At 36.0% G+C, this 21,206-nt stretch overlaps 2 protein-coding genes across 2 annotated transcripts; one reads left to right on the top strand and one right to left on the bottom strand.

Annotated features, from left to right (window-relative positions):
* Positions 1-2,647: 2,647 nt before the first annotated feature.
* Positions 2,648-10,252, top strand: LOC135078144 (tetra-peptide repeat homeobox protein 1-like). The gene is made up of 2 exons (XM_063972728.1): positions 2,648-2,783; positions 8,876-10,252. Exons 1-2 carry the CDS (start codon positions 2,760-2,762, stop codon positions 10,058-10,060), a joined length of 1,209 nt encoding a protein of 402 aa, XP_063828798.1. The 5' UTR covers positions 2,648-2,759; the 3' UTR covers positions 10,061-10,252.
* Positions 10,253-10,475: 223 nt separating this feature from the next.
* LOC135078145 (neprilysin-4) lies at positions 10,476-20,944 on the bottom strand. The gene is made up of 15 exons (XM_063972729.1): positions 20,685-20,944; positions 18,849-18,945; positions 18,364-18,458; positions 17,891-18,012; positions 17,296-17,479; positions 16,859-17,120; positions 16,488-16,782; positions 15,488-15,784; positions 14,862-15,062; positions 14,347-14,683; positions 13,946-13,994; positions 13,807-13,874; positions 13,157-13,287; positions 11,371-11,535; positions 10,476-10,812 (listed from the first exon to the last, which is right to left on the bottom strand). The coding sequence occupies exons 1-15, from the start codon at positions 20,734-20,736 to the stop codon at positions 10,639-10,641; spliced, it is 2,529 nt and encodes an 842-aa protein (XP_063828799.1). The 5' UTR covers positions 20,737-20,944; the 3' UTR covers positions 10,476-10,638.
* Between the last annotated feature and the right edge of the window lie 262 nt (positions 20,945-21,206).

The following is a 21,206-nucleotide window of genomic DNA, read 5'->3' as shown; positions in this document are numbered from 1 at the left end:
TTCATCAAAATCCGTTCAGTAGTTTTTGCGTGAAAGGTAACAAACATCCAGACATCCAGACATCTAGACATCCAGACATCCAAACTTTCGCATTTATAATATTAGTAGGATCTTTCCACAAACTATGCACTACTTTTTATTAACCTAGTTTTACTCAACTTAGCCTTCAGTGGTTGAGTTTCAGCCTGTCTACAATTTTCAGGATCTATAATGGATACACTTCGGTATTACAGAAGTTGTTCAGTTGTATTTGTGCTGTTGAGAGGTAGGAATAGTACCGTTAAACGACACTCTAAGATGGCTATAAAGCCACCCTTTAAATTTACATTAACCAATAGATTATCTAATCGTTTAATTATACAAGAATGAGTAGCGAGCTGCCAATGTTTATTCATCGAGGTGATCTATATTTTAGGAAACTTGCCCACTTGCTCGCCTGGCAATTTATGTACCCACATAAAAGGGCTTAAATCTAGTAACGAGATCGTTCGTTATCATGTAATATCCTATAGGTACTTAATATCCCATTGGTGATGGGCCGATGACTTGGCAAGTGCTTACGTACCTATAGCTCTTTATGGGATTACTAGCGGGAATTCTTAATTTTCTTAATTTTTTATAAGATGTAAAATAAAACCTATAAACTAAAATGGATTGTTTTTGTTTAAGTAACTGTCGTTTTACTGATTAGTTTTTGAAATTGCAGTTAATGGTAAGGTACATTAGGAAGTACAGGCATAGTCATTAATAAACCCACTATTTGTTGTTAAGACCCTCTTCAAACTACGTCCTTTTCAAGGCAAGAGTCAATATTATAATAGTTTCGTTGATATTTGGCCATAACTATAACAAACGCCGTATGTAGAGCCGCTAAGCTTCACAAATCACTGGTGATTGTTAGGGTTTCTACCTACGTGATCTACCTACTCGATGGACCGACGACCGACTGGCTATAAAAAAGGAAGGATGCTCCTTTTGACTTTTTACGTCCGGCAGCAGCAGATGACAGCTACCATTGGTTGAAATTATGACCATTTCATAACATTTAATTGAACACATTATTAAAATGTAAGGGCGAAGCATGTAGGAATTGTACCTGATTAATTTAAATTAGGTGGACGAAAATGTATATGCAAAACCATATGAGACAACCTAGGTATCAATAGGCAATACCGGATAGGCCTAAATATATTTATACCTAGACTTTTAGACTGCTCGTTAATTGAGTTGAGGGTGCCCATATTTTAAAATTGATTAAGTCTGAAATCTTGTTGAAAAGAATGCGATCTTGATTGATCAAATACTATATCTACTCGTAGCATATCAGACACAAATAGTTTTCATAGAAATGTTGACTAATGTGATCATCAGTCACAAGACGTCTACCCACTGCTGCAGAACTTAGGCTTTCAATGATTTTCAGCTGGCTGTGGATGGATTTCAGGCTGGAAGTGGCCATCATCCTGTGCCTTTCTGAAACCTTCATAAGGTCATCTGTCCACCTTGGGTGAAAGTCCAACGGTTAATAATGAAAAGGTTAATTGAAAAAGCGTAGGCATACATGCAGCATATTTTATGTAAGGTGAAAAGCAAACACAATAATAAGTTGGCTTTCAATCTCAATTAGACATATATTTAAATAAAAAATCAATTATCTTGAAATCTTACGTCCAGCTTGGTCGCAATACACTGCAGGCAGACAGGCAATGACATAGGTAAGAAAAATGACCACAGGAATCCGATCGTTATTGATTAATTTGTCGCTAAATATGTCGAGCGGCAATATACGAATGCCATGTGGCTACCCGGCCCGGTGTTTTGTGTGAGGTGTATGTATGCCTATGTATAGTTCTACACTAAAATACAATTAAATTAATTGACAGCGTAGGGACAACAATAGTAAGTAGGTAAGTAGTTTTAGCATCGGACTGCCGAATCTTTTCCGAGGTTGTTAATTTGAACTCCATTGATCGCTTTGTGGCGATACCTCTCTTACTCTTTACTTGGTAATCTTGATAAAAATCTTTTATTAGGTATTAAACAATAGTTTAAGCACCAACAAGGTGGACCGACGACATCGTAAAGGTAGCAGGGAAGCGCTGGACGCAGGACGCTACCAATCGATCAACGTGGAAAGCATTGGGGGAGGCCTATGTTCAGCAGTGGACGTCCTATGGCTGAAATGATGATGATGATGATGACGATGAAACAATAGTTTACGTTTATTGAAATTCGTAGACGATGTCGTAGACGTGCGGCCATCTTCACTGAATCTTCGTAGAGCTCTCGTAGCACTTCACTAAGATTATTACCTAAGCATTGTTTTGAAAGGCTCTTTTTAACGTAACTTTATTGTAGGACAGGACACCTCTATTTAAATTCATTCATAGATGTTAAACCTAAAACGGATAGGAATTAGGAGTACTATTAAGTATAATATCTACTAATTTTAAAAAATGTTCTTGCTAAAAGAAATAAACATACTTAATTTGGCGTAACGGCTGTAAAATATGAAAAATTCATTTCCTACAAATCGTCCATCAACCTGTACCTATATTTACGTTTAAATAATACATAGCTGGTCCTAGGTAATGGAGCAGCGAGCGAATGTTACGATTTATGTAGTCGTATATAAGCGCCGGCCGGCCAGCCCGGGAAACATAAGCCCTCACTTATTCCGTCCGATCGATTGTATCGATCGTTAATCGATTAGAGAGTAATGTGATTTTGCTGTGATCTCGGCTTTAGGATTTTTTAAGATGGCTGCTATGCAAATATTTACGGTAAGTTTTTGGAAAATTATATTTTTGTTATGGTGTTTTTAGTGTGTGGATTTTTCTCTGATTGGTTTTATTTTGCAGTACGCTACAAAGTAATAAAAGTGCAATTAATTAGCGTATAACTTAGCTTTAACTTTGCCAGTAAAGTGTACCATTAAAAAGCTTTAAGTAGACTCAAAGTTATATGTAGAGTAGTGGTAACTTTTTCTGCCCAGAATTAATTTACTCGTATTAAAGCTATAGTTCCAATGGGCCTAAGTACACTAAATGAAAAATTAACTATATTTTAACATGCTTACTAATATGTAAGGCTTTGTTTTAATAGTTTCCTATGTCATATTTAATAGTGTACCCAGATTACAAATAACGAAATAAACATGTTCTTGATTAGACTACATTTTCTAATTTCAGACATTTTACTTAACTATTAAGTAGGTATACGGAAGCTTTCAGCCATTAATCAAAACATTTTCATCGCTGAAACGCCAGGGTTAAATCGCTTGGTAAATTGACTGTTATGTGGAATATCTTCACCATTTATACAATATATCTACAGTTCAATCGGACTCATTCAACCGAAAACCTAGTATTAATCGCAATAAACTGCAGTTTTATTTGCACAAAATTGATAAGTATACCTACTACTGAATATAGTCCCCACGTAATATTTTTACATGCACATGAAAAGTTATTGAGGAAAAAAGTAAAGACGGTCATTTTCTCATCGATAAGTATGTAATCAATACGTAGTACCTAGTATTTGAAATACAGGGTGGAATTTTGTAATGCCACCTGGAGGGAAAGTACTCTCAATACTGTAGATAGAAAAATTTACTGAAAGAAAACATTCCTTTATTTTTGAAAAGAAAGAGAACTACATTCAAAGATTTTCGAATTTTTTTCGAAAATTCACTACCATAGGTACCATACAATTTTCTGTAAATAATTAAAATACCTAATTTAAGATTTCATGGTTTTCCTTTCATTTGATTTATCAAGTTTGTTGGAGAGATTTCATCCTTATACTTAACCCTAACGATCGATGTAATAAAAATACAGGGTGTAATTTTTTGCAGATTTTAGTTGGTTCGATTCCCGGGTGTGGCAAGCAAATTTTTGGAAATCTTTGATTGCAGTTCTATTACTTTTGAAAAATAAAGGAATGTTTTCTTAGAGAAAAAGTTCCTATCTACAATTTTAAGAGTACTTTCCCTCCAGGTGGCATTACAAAATTCCACCCTGTATATGCTAGGGTTGCAAGTAGTCTTTTTAAGTACTTGATGTGAGGGACGTTTATATTTTAATAAAAAATTTCTATAAAAGATAGTACAGCAAATCCATCGAATTTGTTTTTTTTAAGTTATGATATGAAAAGTGGTTTTAAGTTATCTATACTAAGAGACAAGCTTTAACGGCTCTGAATAATTACTTGGTAGCCTTGAGTCGAAAATAACTAGGTACTAAGATTTACCTACTTGCCTACTTTACATATGAATATTAACTACACCCAGTATAGGATTCAGGTGGATTTTATCTTGCATATTATAAGCTAGGGATTTCATAAAATATTGAATGTTCGGTACTGTTAAATAAATAATAAGTTAAGTAGGTAATATTCGAGTGCTACTTCTTATTTCAGTGGTAATCATTTCAGGAACTATTGTTTGTTTTGCTAATAATATCATCGCGGTTAATCGCATAACGTTACATATTTGAATTATTGCTTCTTTTAACGATAACGCTGCACTGGCACGCCGGCAATTTTTTATGCACTTTGTTACGCAGAAATTTACGCACTGATAGCTACATCTATCCATTTAATTCGTATAATCATTCGATCAAGAGATGGGACGTAACACAATAATTAATCATACCTCGAAACATCTCTAGTTTTTCTGCAAATGTAAATCAATCAAAAAGTAAAGTTGCGAAATAGCCATGTTGAAACCACCGATTAGTTAGTTTTTACGAGTAGTTACGAGTACCTACTTAGTAACTTTGGAAAATGCACTAATATGACGACTAACTTCTGTATACTTTTAGATGTAGTAAGTAATCCCATCAAAAACAATACTTGTCAAAAAAACCAAGTCTCGCAACTCAGTTGTTCTACGGTAAAAAGTTGTGAGATCCATGTAATACCAAGTCCAGGCCAGGAAATCTTTAACGTTTTACATAAATTATTGACTTGGCCATCGCACTAAATAATTTAATTTACACGTGTTTTCATGCGATGGCCAAGTCAATATATTTATGTAAAACGTTAAAGATTTCCTGGCCTGGACTTGGTATTACATGGATCTCACAACTTTTTACCGTAGAACAACTGAGTTGCGAGACTTGGTTTTTTTGACAAGTATTGTTTTTGATGGGATCTCATTTCTTTTTGTATTTTGTAGACAGCAGTTATGTATCTAGAAAACTGGACCGAAATCGAAAAATTTTACTCGACTTGGCGGTTGCACTACCGTGCCCCCAAATCTCATTTCTTTTTGTATTTTGTAGACAGCAGTTATGTATCTAGAAAACTGGACCGAAATTGAAAAATTTTACTCGACTTGGCGGTTGCACTACCGTGCCCCCAAATATTTTAGTTTTTCCTTGATTCATACACCAAACACTACTTATATTCCAAATTTGAAGCTTCTAGGTCTGCTAGAAGTGCCTTAGAATTTTGATGATCGGTGAGTCAGTCAGTGAGTCAGTGAGTGACCAAATTAAGTAACTTTGACCCGTTATAATTCTTAAACTACTGGTTCAAATTGAATGAAATTTTAAATATACCGTGTCTTTACAATGCCTGCATAGCTAATGAAAATTCAGCCTTCTAGTTTTATCCACAACGAAGTTACAGGCGGTCGAAAATGGCCTGAATTGCTTCGAGAAAAGGATGGTACGGCCGTGCCGCTTTTTTGCTCGACTTGGTGGGGGCACTGCCGTGCCCCCAGATTACCTACACGTAGACATTTTTAGTAACTTCTAATATGTTAGAAGATAATATTTTTAGTTTTGGATAATAAATGAAATCAATTATTCATGTAACTATTTATTTTCATGAAATCACCGAATTTATATGTAGTTTTCGTATGCAAGTTTGGTAGCTCTACATAAACGAATGTACATAATGTATACAAATATAATTATAAATCAAACCTACATGAGGGCTACGTTATAGGTTTCTAATAAATGGGTGAATTTCAACAAGTGCATATTTTTGCCTAATTTTGGTGGAAATTGTTATTTGTGTATTTTTATTCTTTAATTATAGATCAAATTTATTGGAAACTTATACTGTTTCTAAAATGATTAAGACATTAAATTTTGTCCAGTAGTTTTTTAGATTTTCCTTACACCAAAATTAAGAGAACACCAAAATTTATATTAAAGCACCAAAATTAGAAAATATGCTGTCAGTCGGTCATATCTTAGTGCCAAGCTCAAGAAATGGTTTTAAATTTACCAGCACCGACTCCAAAAATATTAATCATGGTATATTGTCCTAATAAATAAATAACGACGTACTAATTTTCTACTTTTAAGTGATTGTTGGCGTCGGTTTTAATTTTTTTGTTAAAATTATTTTTTTTCATGCTTTTTAGTTGATTAGTCCTTGTTATTGTCACTGAAGAGGGACAGTACCTATGTTTAATGTGATTAAGACTATAATTTTCCATTTTGTAATGGAAAATTATAGTCTTAATCACAATCCAAGTGTAAATAATCTTCCTAGCAAAATACAGGCTCCCTACTTTAAATATCGGCAACTAAAAAGTATCAATGTATCATGTGTCAATGTATGTATCAACAAATGAGTATTGAGTATCATCTAACTCCTAACTTATGTTGTTTGACCTTTCATCATCAGCTCATCTTAAATACCTGAAATAATACAACTGTATGTACATACCTACCTAAAATATTTAAAGAATTATCCTCCAACTCCTAAGCGTTAAGGAGTTTTACCTTCCATCATCACCTCATCAACATTAGATGATGACTACTTGAATAACTTTAGAAAACGTATTGCATTCCTACAAAATTTGAGGTTTACTCTCGATTTCCCTAGGATCCCATCATCAGATCCTGACTTGGTGACAATGGGACCACCACATAAGTGTACCCTATAGAACAAAAAAAGAATTTTGAAAATCGGTTCTCAATTGACCGAGTTAAGTCGGTTAAAAATGCTTTGGTGCACCACCAAAAACACCAAAATTGACTCACCAAAATTAGATTCTCGTTGAAAAAGCTAAATTATATGAAATCTGTTTTAAATATAACAATAACATTTTAACACATGGTATGAAAACAGTTCCTTTACATTATACGAGGAATTCAACTAAAAAGAATAGCTTAGAAATCTTATACAAAAAGACACCAAAATTGCAGAATTGTTGTCCGTTTAAAAAAAAACAACACATTTACGTTTTTGGCGGGAAGACGCAGAGGTCTTGCACCCGTCTGCCGTCACTGCTCGCGGGGGCGGTACTAAACCTAACGAATGATGGGAGTGTTTAAATCCTGTTTGATCTTTAAAGAACCTGACGAGCTATTTCATTATTGACACCAAAATCATAAATTTTTCGCGGACAAAACTTAAGGATTTGACTTAATCACAGTTATTTGGGAAACTTGCTTAATTTGGTAATCTTAGATAATAGATAGATTGTATAATCCAAAAATATACTTTTTCCCTAAGTTCTGTTTTGATCTTCAGCTAAAAAAATACATATTGTAAGAAATTAAGGATGTGGACACTGCACCAAAATTAGAAACGCTTAGTTCAATTATTTTTTGTCGAATTTGTAAAAGAAAATACTCATTAATAATGTTGTCCTCAAAATGGAACCTCTGTATATTTTCGTGTAAAAAAAAATCAAAGTTCTATGTCATAAAAAACATATGATTTTCAGCTACGCCGCTCAAAAAATGTGTTTGGGAAATTGACCCAAATCATCCATTGCAACATACGCAGAGAATGTATACATAAACATGTAAATGGCACCTGAAACGGGGCATAGATTGTGCTGTGGATTAAGCGAGGCATGAGGAAACGTAGCGACAGGACGAATGTGATAAATCTAGACCACTGCACAGACAGACTTGCGAAATTACCTATATCAAATGGCTGTATCCTACCAGGTGTGTTCAGGTCAACGTAATAAAGTTTGAAGTTATAGAACATTCAACCTAGGTCATAAGAAACGTACTAGGTATTAACTTGGAAAATGTATAAATTATGATTGACTAAATATTCGAGTTTAGAGGTGTAGTTGGTTCAAATTGGTTTTTTTATGTTTGTGATATGTGGAAAATCGGATGCAAACTGAATTTCCATAATAGGAAATTTCTTTTAGAATATACAATGTAAGCTTTCCAATGAATTTGTAGAGCTCGAAGGGCAACTACTTGAAATAATTAATTACATGGTGTTTATGGGTGATATGGAAAAATATTGAGTGAATGATGACAATACTTAGGTCAAAAATATAGGCACGTTTTAAAATAATTATTCTAAGAGGTACTTACGTATAGTGTGTATAGTAGAGTAGAACAACAAAATACTTAGTACCCATCAGAAGAGCTTTCTAGCTTGAGTAATTATTGAAAAAAAAATCTGCTTGCGTTTTAGGCATATGACATGTAGGTAGTAACATTTATATCTAACTGAATAGCAATGATCTATTATCATGCTAATTTAATATTATTATCATTATCTTCAGTACGAGTACCTATTAAGTTAGACAGTTTTTGCCAAAGGGTAGCCCTACTGTATAGTCGCAGGTATTCTAGTCTGACCAAATATTTAAGCCCTGACCTTTACTTAACATTTAGGCTCGTTACGCTTTAATACCTTTAGGTGCTTAGCCATAAGGTAGCTGAGTCACGATGCATGGGCTAGCCAGCTATCAGGGCACCTTGGATCTAGGCTACTTCGCCTTGACCTGTTCAAGACGTTGATATAATGCACCACATAACACACCTGGCTTTTATTGTAAAGTAGTTTAATATCGTGGGAATCGTTTTAAAGGTATTGAACTTTTTTTCTTGGTATAATAATTGGTTATCTTATCGCAGTTTGTTATTTGTTTCAGGTGTTGCTTATCATAAGCAGTCTTGCAGCTTCAAAGAAAGTTGAAAGTAAGGTGTCTGAATTGTTGGAATCAAATGGAATTAAAGACAATGCTACCCCAGAAAAGGGCGTGAAACGGGGCATCTACGGCACTGGTGTCCTGGGCTCCATCGGCTCTTATGGAGGTTCGCCATATGGTGGCATATCTGGCCCTGGTTTTGGTATTGGACCAGGACTTTCCATTGGCTCTGGAATTAGCGGCGTGGCTGTAGGACCCTCTTTAGGAGTCGGACCAGGAGTGGCGGTTGGACCAGGAGTGGGTATTGGACCAGGAATTGGGATTGGACAAGGAGTGGGGGTTGGCCCTGGAGTAGCAGTTGGTCCCGCAGTAGCAGTCGGGCCAGCCGTAGCTTCCGCTCCTGTGGCAGTAGCAGCAGCACCAGCAGTACAAACATCAGTGTCCGTGGAGCCAAACCCTGTGGTGCTTCGGCAAGAAGTCCCGAGGTACATCACTCGCACCATCACCAGAGACGTCCAAGTGCCAGTTCAAGTACCGGTGCCATACCCTGTGGAACGACAAGTACCTGTACCAGTCCGGGTTAACGTTCCCGTGCCTGTCGATCGACCCGTACCGGTCATCCACAGAGTCCCCGTCGAGGTGACGAGACAAGTTCCCGTGTATTACGAAAAGAAAGTGCCATATCCCGTGAAGGTTTCAGTGCCGGTGCCCTACCCTGTGACCGTAGAGAAGCACGTTCCGATCGATCGTCCTGTATACGTAGACCGTCCCGTGCCCGTACCGCAGCCTGTATACGTAGACCGCCCTGTGAACGTGCCGGTACCTGTTCAGGTGGACAGGCCAGTGCCAGTTCCACAGCCTGTGGTGGTAGACAGACCAGTTCCCGTCCCTCAACCTGTGGTGGTCGAGAGGAGAGTTCCAGTCCCAGTACAAACCGTCCCAGCAGTGTCTTCAGTAGCCGTTCCAGTTTCGGGCGTTGCAGTGTCAAGTGGTATTGGCGTGTCAAGTGGTATAGGCTTAGCGAGTGGTCTTGGCGTGTCGAGTGGAATTCCAGTTGGAGGCTTATCAAGTGGAATTTCATTAGGAGGTTTGTCGAGCGGTTATGGATACGGTGGCATTTCAAGCGGAATTTCCAAAACAATTGTATCCAATTCGATCTCTGGCTACCCGGGTTATCACAAACGTTAAAGATGTATTAATTTATTTGTATTAATATATATTTTATTATGTCTCCCAGACAGCAATTGAAACAAGTGATATATTGTAAAACTTTATTTAAAATTGTTATTAACTAAGTTATAAATTGTACTTTCATCACATTTTTTCTATTTCTACTTTTTGGTATTTTACATTAAAAATGTTTTTTGATATACCTACCTATTCACTTTGTCATTATTTTAGACTTATTCATCCTAACATATATTGCACTAAAACCATTCATACCACAGAAAAAATACTGTAATATCTTTTAATACTGGATCACATAGAAAAAAAATCATATCACAAATAGCTTAGTTACTTAATACTTATAAAAATAAAAAATACTGTTGAAAAAGAAAGGTGACACACACTAGACTTAAAATAGATATGCTATGTATTATAGACAGGATACTGTGTACAATATTATTTTCCTTCATTCGTTAAATCTCCATCGAAAAAACAGTCGAACGCTTCTTCAGCCGGTATTATAGTTTGGAAAATAATAAAGCTGAAATCGTCGTAATCTCGTTCTTTCAAATCTCAAAGAAAATTTTCCAGAAATGTAATTAGAATATTATGCACCTGGTGTGAGGGTTCATAGGCGAGCCGGGAGGGCAGTGGAAGGCTCGCGCGAACTCCTCGTTGTTCTGGAGAGCACCCTTGGCTCGGAACTGCTGCGGAGAGTGCTCGTCATCCAAGTCAGCCTTCAGGGACTCCTTGGTGGATATGCCGCACCAGAGCTGAAAGGGATTTGAGGGTAAGCAAGAGTGTACTGATTGATGACCATGGATTACCTAGAGTTTTAATAATTGTTAGTCTTTGTTCAACATACCTACATGCCGTTAATAAAAGTTATTGTGATTAAATGTGATCAGATTTTAGTTAAAATTCATGTGCTTGGCGCTCGTAGCTAATATTAGAAGTATCGCTCGTAGCTAATATTGAATACTTCATGAAGTTATTATGAAACGAAAAAGAAAAAATACTATTAAACAAAAAGGATCCAGAACTTTTTTCGGGGATCATGGAAAAGACGCTACTCTTTATGTATACCTATGTACAACCTATTCAGTCACTGAACAAAAATAATATTGCAAGGTCGACTCTCTAATGCTCTCAACCGGGTTTGACGCAAACCGTTACCGAAGTTAAAGCCTACCATTTTTAAATCAATTTCAACTTGTAGGTTGAAAATTTTCAGCAACTTTTATCTTTTAGAAACTATTTAGAAAAAAATGAATGACCATTTTTAAATTAGTGACGAAAGAAATGCGAATGGGTACCCTTTGTCTACTTACGTTCCCATAAGACAAGAAGAACAGTTGCTCAGAAGTCATGTGCTCAAAACCGGGAAGTTTTTCCTCCGGGCCACTCTTGCGCAGGTGGTGCTTGAACGCCGCGAGCGCTTCTCGCACGCCGCCATTGTCAGCTATGTTTTCGCCCAGGGTTTTCTTGCCGTCGATCTATAGTGATAGCATAGTATTACATCATCTATGACCACATCTGAATGATAACGATCTACATCTGTCTACAGATCTCTATCAAACAATAATTTGATTAATTAAACTTGATATCCATGTGTTATAGGTATTAATTAATAATAATAAATTAATAGGTATTAATTAAATCAGCTGAAGATATTATACCTAAATCTCATGATGGAGATTAATAAAATTACTCATCTCGTGCTAAGTGCTTCTTAGATAGGTACTTAGATTTTTTCAGTATGTAGCCAAGTTAATAAAATTGAAAATATCGCGGCTAGTTTCTCTGTGGCTACATCTTTGCTATGAACATTTGTTCAGGTCTTAGCTTGTAGTTTATGTAGGTATTATTCCAAATAAAAAATATAATAATCAATCAACTTAATCAGCATATAGCCTAATAGTCCGTTATTCCATTAAGGTGGATTCGACTAAACAAGAGTAAACATTAATCTCAGAATAAATCGACAGTAACAGTTACGCGACATTTTGACATATTTTCTATACTGAAACTGTCAATGTGCCAGTTATACCAGGACTTATTTTGCTGATAAAACTTTGGTCGAATCGGGCCTAAATGGACATAATTTATGTAAGTACTAGCAAGTGTTTCCTTCAAACTATCGACTTCAGATTACGTGGAAAATGGTCTGTAACGAGCACTCATCGATCGTCCCACTTTGTCGCGGTCATTACGATCACCTTAACATATCCATGTTGTCCACAAACATTCGTGGTAAAGTCTATAATCAAACTAAGTATTGACTGCATCTTATGTAAGTCGTAATAAGGGCTAGTTTTGAACCATATAAGTCTGATAGAGACAGAGTTCAGAACCTAAATAGATCTAATCATGCCCACCCATCTCAAGTCAATATTTCCACAGACACATTAATATAGTTACGTTTATTGTGTTTGTAGTTCGAAGTTCTACATGAAAGCAAACAGGACATGAGTATCAGTTAAGCTTTATCATATTGAGTGATCAATGCTGATCAATAGTAGGTATGATAACATACAATGTTACAAATGTAAATTAGCTTGATTATTGCTTTGTTACTTGTTACTGCTGTTAATGTAAATTACTAATAACAGTGACAGTAGTGGTGAGTTGCAACAAATGCGTTGATTAATTAATTAAATTATTAAGTTTAACACAAATCTTAATTGTCACTTACCATCATCATTTTAGCCCTATAACAGTTTTTACATGCCTAAAAATTTTCAGTAGTCAAATCTTTAATGGGCCATGTTGGTAAAAAAATAATGTAGAGTTCGTGAATGTAATTTTTTTTAAGTTTTCGCCAGTCTCTACACTGTATACCAAGTGATCCGCAAATGGTATACCGCGGCACATTGGTGTACCATTGTCATTAGATGGTGCCTCGGAAAAATAAGATTATGTTGTAAACATATTTTTTAGGAACTATGTAAGGGTAAGACTAATAAAGGTAAATTACTTAAAAATTGATTTTTAATGTGTGCACCACCTCCAAATTGTTCGTTTTCTTAGATGTACCTTGAACACAAACATTTTGCGGAACATTGCTCTATACCATAGTGGCTTTGATAGAGTCTGTAGGTATTAGTTAAGACTCACGTGTTCCCCAAGCTCCGGCAGCCGGAACGAAGAGTACTGGTCGACGAAGCACTGCGTCATGTTGACGAACGACTCCACCGTCTCGTTCGACCACCACGGGAGGAAGTTGCCGTTCTTGTCGAACTTGCGACCTGTCGGTATTTATTTGACTGTGAGAAACTAGACAATTTGACTGACGCTCAGCAGTGAGGGTAGTGGTCGACGAAGCACTGCGTCATGCTGACAAACGACTCCACCGTCTCGTTCGACCACCACGGGAGGAAGTTGCCGTTCTTGTCGAACTTGCGACCTGTCAATGGTATTTATTTGACTGTGAGAAACTAGACAATTTGACCGAGGCTCAGTAGTGAGGGTAGTGGTCGACGAAGCACTGCGTCATGATGATAGGAAGAGGTACACAAAGCTGTGTAATTCAATATGAAGAATAATAGAATCCCAAATGGATTTTGAAGTGAGTAAAGAGCATTTATTTTAATCTAGGTCAAAATTCAAATGATTTGCGAGCTAAATAGCCAAGATTTCGTACTAAAATTCACGCTCTATCATAAGGTTTATTTTATGACAGAGCGTGCATTTTACGTGCACGGGTAAAATTACCGGATATTTTTTATAGCTAGTACAGTCCAAACCAAATAATTTAATACACTTACCAAAATTATCAAATCCATGCGTTATTTCATGTCCAAGCACAGTGCCTAATGAACCATAGTTGAGAGAACTGTGGAAGAAAATATTATCTCATAATTAATTTGAATCGAAATCTACTAATTATACGATTTTGATACTTACTCTAGCCCCAAATCAAAGAAAGGATGCTGTAACATTACCATGGGTACGGCTGCGTCCAAGAAAAAACAAAAGTGAATCAAGATAAACCCGAAGCATATAAGCTATGGATGTTACCAGTAGGCAGCTGATATTTTGAAGCAACTAATTAAATAAATGCCTATAATAGAATTAGCATGGTGTTATTGATTAACAGCTTGATGAAAATTTCGAAAACGCTGATATTCCGCGTGCTAATTCCAAACAATCTTACGGTATAATTTAAAAATTTGGTTTTAGTAATTTTAAAATTAGGTTAGGTAGGTGGTTTGGACGTTATTTAATGTTATTATTTTCTTGATTAAACCTTTCTTTGTGACCTCAATTGAAGCAGTTTGAAAATGTACAAGGAAAAATACACTTACTTATAGTATTTTCCTGAAAAGTGTGATATGCATTGACTTCAGTAGGATCAGTAGCCCAAGTGTAGTTGTTCCCTTCGCGGAACTTGTTCAATGCCTTCTTTATTTTGAGTTGCATTAAGCTCACCATGTTCTTCAAATGGGTATCAGGTTTTAGGTCTATTCCTTGGTAATATTCTTCCAGCCTCCCTGGTTCGAGGTACCAGTCAGGAAAACCTATGAGGGTCTTCATCTGAATGATCTTCTGATATGTAGCAAGTTTGGTGTCATCGTCCATCCATTTTGCTTTGCCTACTAAGTGTGCTAAGGCATTTTTCATTTCATGCAGCATTATTTGAACCTGAAAAATTGATTTCATAGCCCACGATACAGGGTGTCAAGAATATAGGCCAAAGGTCATGTTTCAGAGTCACGTCTAGCTAGATGGACAATTTCAATCATAATCTAATACAATTTTTGACGATTGAAATATTAGCCCTAAGTAAGCTTATTTCAAATACCCGTGACTTAAGACTGACCTTGGGCTTAGTGACGTTAAAGAAGTACGGGTCAGCGATGGCGTACGAGACCGCCATGCCCATGAGGTCGTTGACCGCGCTCGCGCACTGCAGGCTGCGCGGGACCGGGACCGTCTTGCCGGTGGAGTGGATCTCTTCGTACGAGCGCAGGAACATCTGTTTAAGGTCGCTCGTCGTGTGCGCTGCCATCACTTCTACCACCTGTTTAAGAAGATTTAGGACTGTTTATTTGTTGATAGAGTCCTTTACTTGATAAATTAAGAATGTTTATTGCAAGAATTATGGTTTGCTGATAGAGATAGAGTATTTAATAGATTTAAGACATTTTACAAATGTCGGACAAACTACTAATAATTTCATAGAACTCAAATAGAGATAGCAGGCAGATCACCGGTAACCACCAGCCTCTATTCTAACTATCTCAAACTATCAGAAATCGGAGGAGCTGACCCTTAAAATTATTCTGATGTAGTTTACAAAAAAAAAAAACAGTTTACACAATAATTTCAGATGTTTCACGAACAACTTCATTTACCTACATAATTGATTACCGGCAGAAATATTATACAAAAGTTATTACTGAAATTTTCAGGAAAGAACAGCAATAATATTAAATGGTAACTTACTTTAACCCAAATATACAGCTCTATCTTAGCTGGTGGTACTTTAGACAAGAAAGCTGCCATCAACGACATGTATTTTAAATCAGGGTTCGAAACGAGAATCTTATCATTCTCGTAGTCCAGCGTCACGTCGCTTATCTTGAAGATCCCTTCGAGGTATCTCTTCCAAATAGGCACAGCTGTTCCATTATTGTTTTCGAATACAGCATCAGTGTGAGCTTGTATTTCATCTACTGTGTATTCTGGTATATTTAGATATGCACTCTCACTCTCTGTGTCGGTATTATTATCAGCTTCTAGCTGAAAATCATTCGTTTTATTTCAAACGACGAAAAATGTCATGTCCTCTTTCTAAGTATCGATTTGTCGTTATGTAGTCCGAAGGTGACTTATCGAATATTTGATAATATCCAAGGTATTGTCCAAGGTATTGGAAAATAACTGCCCTACTTGTTTAGTAACGATTCGGTCGTAAGTTTACGTCATAAGAGTAATTGTTATTTTCTTTTCAATCTAGAGGTACAATTAAATTGAAATAATAAAAGTCACCATGATTAATTACTTACTTGACCATTGCTTTATATTTAATTGCAACATTTCTATAATCAACGTAATGATTGGTATCGCGAAGCTTTAATAGAGGCAAAACATGAAACTCATGCATTCAATACAATTGAAACTTTTTATCTAACTTATTTATCACGAAAGACTGATATTTTATAGCTTGAATATTTTAGTAACTTGTGATGTTTAGTAAGTTTCAAAAGTAGAGCAAGCTTTATAAATCTAAGTTTTATATAACACAAACAGTCATTATCTTAAAAATACATTACAGCCATTTTTCCATGATGTGACGACATTTATTTTGTGAGTTGCTTGTTAACCTTTTGTTAAATTTTGTCCCCTATAATAACTTCAGGCATATGAAAGCGTTACCTAAGTAGGTTTTCTTTAATGAAAATTATTAGGAGTTTTAATTATAAATATGTTACAATAAATTTACCTCATAAAGATCGTCGTACATAGAGTAATAATCAGTAGAAGCCTTCACAAGCTTTAGATCCAACTCCGTTTCATTCACATTATCTTTGAGATACCCAGATTCTAAAGCGAATAGTTTTATGAGTTCTGCGTAGAAGAGTCTGTATATCTGAGCCATTTTCTCATCGTCGTCATCATCTTTTTTACTATCCGAGACTTTAACATGCGGAGAGAAAAAAGTTTCATCGAACTCTCTTGTAGATAGTTTGAATGATTTTTGGGGGGTACGAACGTGTCTTTTCTTTTCGTTGTGCATGCTGAAATGTTTATTTTCGTTTTAATTATGTTTTTATCGCTACAAGAAACTACATTAAAAAATATTGAGATATTTACCTTGGAAAGGGATTAGTAGTCTCTGGGGACCCCATAACTAATCTGTAGACGGAAGAGTTTCTGGGGTCCGTAAAAATTTCGAAACCAATCAGAACATCCATCCTCAGTTTTGTTTTAACTTTGATAACTGCTTCTATCCAATCAAAATTGTACGTGTCATAGTCAAAATCATCTGTGATGTTGACGTACGTTGGGACAAGTGGAAAATCCAATAACCCTAATATTTCTTGTACTGGTTTTATACCCAGTTTGTCTAATGTGTCTGAAATCGTAAGAGCAGTATTTAAAATCATTGCCGTCTACATTAACGTTTAAAGAAACTTGATTTTGAGCATTGAATAAGTTTTTTTGTAGTTTTAAGATGTCCGGGCTAAGATTCTATGCGAATTTGTATTTGTTCTATGTCAATATCCACTGACGTAAAAAATATTGCTCACCAGTGTCCATGCAAGCCGCAAACATGTCTTTAGCCTGTGCAACAGGCTTCGGCAAGCCACTGATGTTCCTGGTAAGAAAGTCTCTGACCACTGTGTACACCTTGCTTTGTTTGTCTCTAAACCAATCGTAGGATCTGTATGTGTCTGGACGCGGGTGATCTTCGGCCCAGTTGCCACACGAGTACTGAGAAACAAGTTATTTAAGTGCTAAAGTTAGGAGAGCTAAAGTTTGGGATTAAAAATTATTGTAGGTACCTACCTATTGCACGTAATGACTTTAATAAACTTTTATTTGATTAAATAATAATGAAAGGAAAGCAGACGTATCAGAATCAGGTGAAGGTCGCAGGAAGTATGTATCTGGATGCGGACAGTGCAGGACCGGTCGTTGAGGAAATCCTTATGAGAAGCCTTCGTCCAGTAGTGGACATCATTTGGCTGAAACGAACGAATGAAAGATATGTCTGTTATTTAAAGCGTTGCATGTCTTTTACTAGAGTACCTACTCATAAGTGAAAGCTAATGAACAGCACAATAATATTGAAATGTTTTTATGATCTTTTTCAGAAAATTAGATATAATTTTTAAGTGTTACTTGATAAAAGTCGTGGCAAGGATCGGCAGTCCTGTCGATGGAGAGCGCGAGGTTGGCGGCGGACCGCAGGCACTCTTTCGTTTCACACACTCTGGCTGGTTTGTGCCTCTTTTGTTTCACGTCTAGGATTATGAAAAATAATTAAGAATGTAGTCGGAATTCGCACGTTTAGGGAAGTAAGAAATTACCACATGCTTGGTTATTAAGAGTTGGTAATACTCATTTTGGTGAGAATTTAGAAGTCTCTACTTTAGTATTACCTTGTCTCGGTGAATAAATGATTTTTTTTTAATCTATCTTTTTTGTATAAATTGAATGCTTCTATCTAAAACTTATAAGTTGCCTTAAGATGACTATACGAGCATCAGACTAATTTCATTAAGAGCTAACTACAAATAAGTAGATGCACATGATTTTAGAGCTTAGCCATTGCAATGTTTGGTGTAAGATAAGGAAAGTAGAATGAAACTTACATAAAACTGTCATAACTATTACTAAACATAATAACAGTAGAAGTAAAAATAGCAGTACGATAAGCAGCATTTTGTTTTTGTGTTTTCTGCGAAACCTGAAATTAAAAGGTAAACAATGAAAATTTAACCGTCACACAAACTTGTGAGACTCTAGAATCGCGTGCTCAAAATATAAATGAAGGTAGTCGAGCTTCAGTTAAAGGGCAAAATTGCTTAAATAACTGAGAACTAAGTACATGGGTTTTGTATTTTTGTAAGCCGTAAAAATACAAATTGCAATTTTTACCTATTTGAAAAGCAATAACTAGGTAGGTACTACACCTTTACTGGCACACTTAACAAAGCTCATGAAGTAGGTTAGTTCCTTTAGATTTTATCTGTGGTCACAAACCTAACGATAGAAACATTAGGATAAGAATCTGAATTACAAAAAGATTGGACTACTAACCTATTTATATCAATACTAATATACTTAATGGTCTTACCTAGCAGTTCTGGAGCCGACAGCTATCAAGTACCCTGATTCCCGCAAGTCATTCCCGTTCTTTAGTGGGGGAGTGCTGGCCTTTGCACTGCCTGTTCCTACGCCAATCAGAATTAAAAAGTTACTTGACAAGTCCTTTTTACAGAATACCTTATATTAGAATTCACTTTAAATATAACTCTATCACTGTTTCTGGCCAGTGATGTGGGCCAGTGCTGAGAAGAAGCCGCTTAGCGCAAGAAACTCAATCAGTATTATCATGTCCGTATTCACAAACATTACTATGAGGTCTCACAGTGCGCGTGGACGCACAGGGTGACACACGAACCAATCACAGAGCTCTATTCAACGCTACGCGTTCGATTTGCTGCTTCACTTATGCAAGGATCGTTTGTGAATACGGGCGTAAGTCTATGTAGTATGAAAACAAACTAGACTTCAGTCAACTAGCTTTACATATCTGCAATCTATTTTTGTCACATCGCTAAACGGTTAAGTAAACACGTAGTGATCTACGTAACCAATTACCTAAAGAAACCTAACACAAGTGATAGATCGATTAGAGAAACCTGAAAAATGAGACGATGGCTTCAAGAAGACGAAGATTGCAAGATAATTTTCTCGACAGTAAGTAACTTATTCACATGGGACTGGGAAAAATAGAAACTTAAATAAGACTAAAATTATTATACTATAATAATAAGGAAATTTTGCTAAAAATGTAAACTAGAAGATTAACATCTTCAGAGAACTACAAATCATGCAAAATGACCCCGTCATAAGGTTAAGTGCTGTATCCGCACTTAGAGGTAAACTGACTCACTAACTAACTATAACTAATCATAACATCCGCAAGACGGTCTAACGTTTGCCTGAATTTATGGCATCATGCAGGTCTTATCTGACCGTTTTTAAAGTAGCCCGGGCCCGGTCAAGGCTGGAAATTATTCGCAAACGCTACAGAATGAGGTTAAGAATATCTTACCCTTTAAAAAGCGTAAGTACTAATAAAGGCTGGGTTGCACCACCTCAATTCAACATTAACAAACGTCAGTAGTCTGTTTAAAACTCATTAAAAACTCAAAACTCATTTATTTTCGCAAATAGGCTTTTAAAAAGCACTTTTACACATACCAGTATTAACCCTACCACTGTTTCGGGACAATAAATGAGCCAGTGCTGAGAAGAAGTAGCGCAAGAAAGTCAGTCACTATTGTCAGCTGTTGTATCTGATAAACTCCATACAAAAACACTGATTATGGTTATAGTTACGTTTAAAGTAAGGTGTTGCAACTCTGCCTAAACGTTGTTATAAAACTGACTAATTTAATAAGTATTCTTAATAAATTAGGCTTATGACACTAACCAATAATGCCATGCCTTGAAAATCCTGAAAAGTTTCCAATGAATGATATTTTAAGTTGCTTTGAGATTAGATTTGAGAGAGATTAAGGTTCATAGATTACTCGAATAGCAAGTATTATAATAAATTATGCTTTTAACACTAACCAAACATCTAGCCCTGAAAACCCTGAAAATTTTCGAATGAATGATATTTTAAGTTACTTTGAGATTAATAAATAGTACCTACCTAATTTATTAAGAGATTCAGGTTCAAAGGTTATAAGTACACTTGTTTGTTCAAAAAGCAGTCCTGCTCTTCCTCCTGGCCACGCAGGATTAATGTAGGTACTCACATAATTTGTCAGGGGCAACGGCCACTGAGTGGTGAAGGTCTATGCGATATCTCGATTTTATGTTTTTGCCTATTTAGGCATAAACTTTTGAATGGAACTTACATAGTGGGCACTGACTTATTATCGCTACGATTACTTACTTGTGACTGTTGGTCCCATTATATCTCCAAGTTCACCTGACCACGCGTGCATATCTTTTCATAAAATTTTCACTTATCTACAAATTCAACTAAACTATCGTCTAATTTTGTTAATTTTCTGATTTACTAAAACTTTCGCCGCCGTTAGGTTCCATTTTTAGCGCCAAAACCATCGTTGCACAGATAAAAAATGTTCCCGATCAAAAAGTTCGTATTTATTTTGAACCTAGAATCTATGATTTTCACTCCGTCTGGTTCCATAGCATTGGACTCACTGAAAGCCTTCTGTGGCTTATGTACTGAAACGTGTCCATATTTCTGGTAGGGTGACCAAATTGTTTTCTTTCGTGTAGGATAATTAATAGTGTTTTTGTTTAAATTGTTTTTTAATAATGACTTACAGCATTATCCTGGTTGAATTGTTAAAAGTGACCTTCAATGCCTTCTTGATTAATCGTTTAATACGGTGTAGGTTTTTATAGCATAATTTAATATGCTACGAGTATTATCGCTTTTAAAAAC

Source organism: Ostrinia nubilalis, chromosome 14 (assembly GCF_963855985.1).
Source record: "Ostrinia nubilalis chromosome 14, ilOstNubi1.1, whole genome shotgun sequence".
Taxonomy (NCBI): Eukaryota; Metazoa; Arthropoda; class Insecta; order Lepidoptera; family Crambidae; genus Ostrinia; species Ostrinia nubilalis.
Note: the sequence above shows the minus strand (reverse complement) of the source record. Positions and strands in the feature narration are given on the sequence as shown.

What these genes read in the sequence shown, in the direction of transcription:
- LOC135078144 (XM_063972728.1), top strand. Translation starts at nt 2,760, where the DNA reads ATGGCTGCTATGCAAATATTTACG. An exon ending in CTGCTATGCAAATATTTACG is followed by an intron (nt 2,784 to 8,875) that starts GTAAGTTTTTGG and finishes TATTTGTTTCAG; the next exon opens with GTGTTGCTTATCATAAGCAG.
- LOC135078145 (XM_063972729.1), bottom strand. Translation starts at nt 20,736, where the DNA reads ATGCACGCGTGGTCAGGTGAACTTGGAGATATAATGGGACCAACAGTC. An exon ending in TGCGGCTTGCATGGACACTG is followed by an intron (nt 17,121 to 17,295) that starts GTGAGCAATATT and finishes TTACGATTTCAG; the next exon opens with ACACATTAGACAAACTGGGT. An exon ending in TTTTCAGGAAAATACTATAA is followed by an intron (nt 13,995 to 14,346) that starts GTAAGTGTATTT and finishes TCTTGGACGCAG; the next exon opens with CCGTACCCATGGTAATGTTA.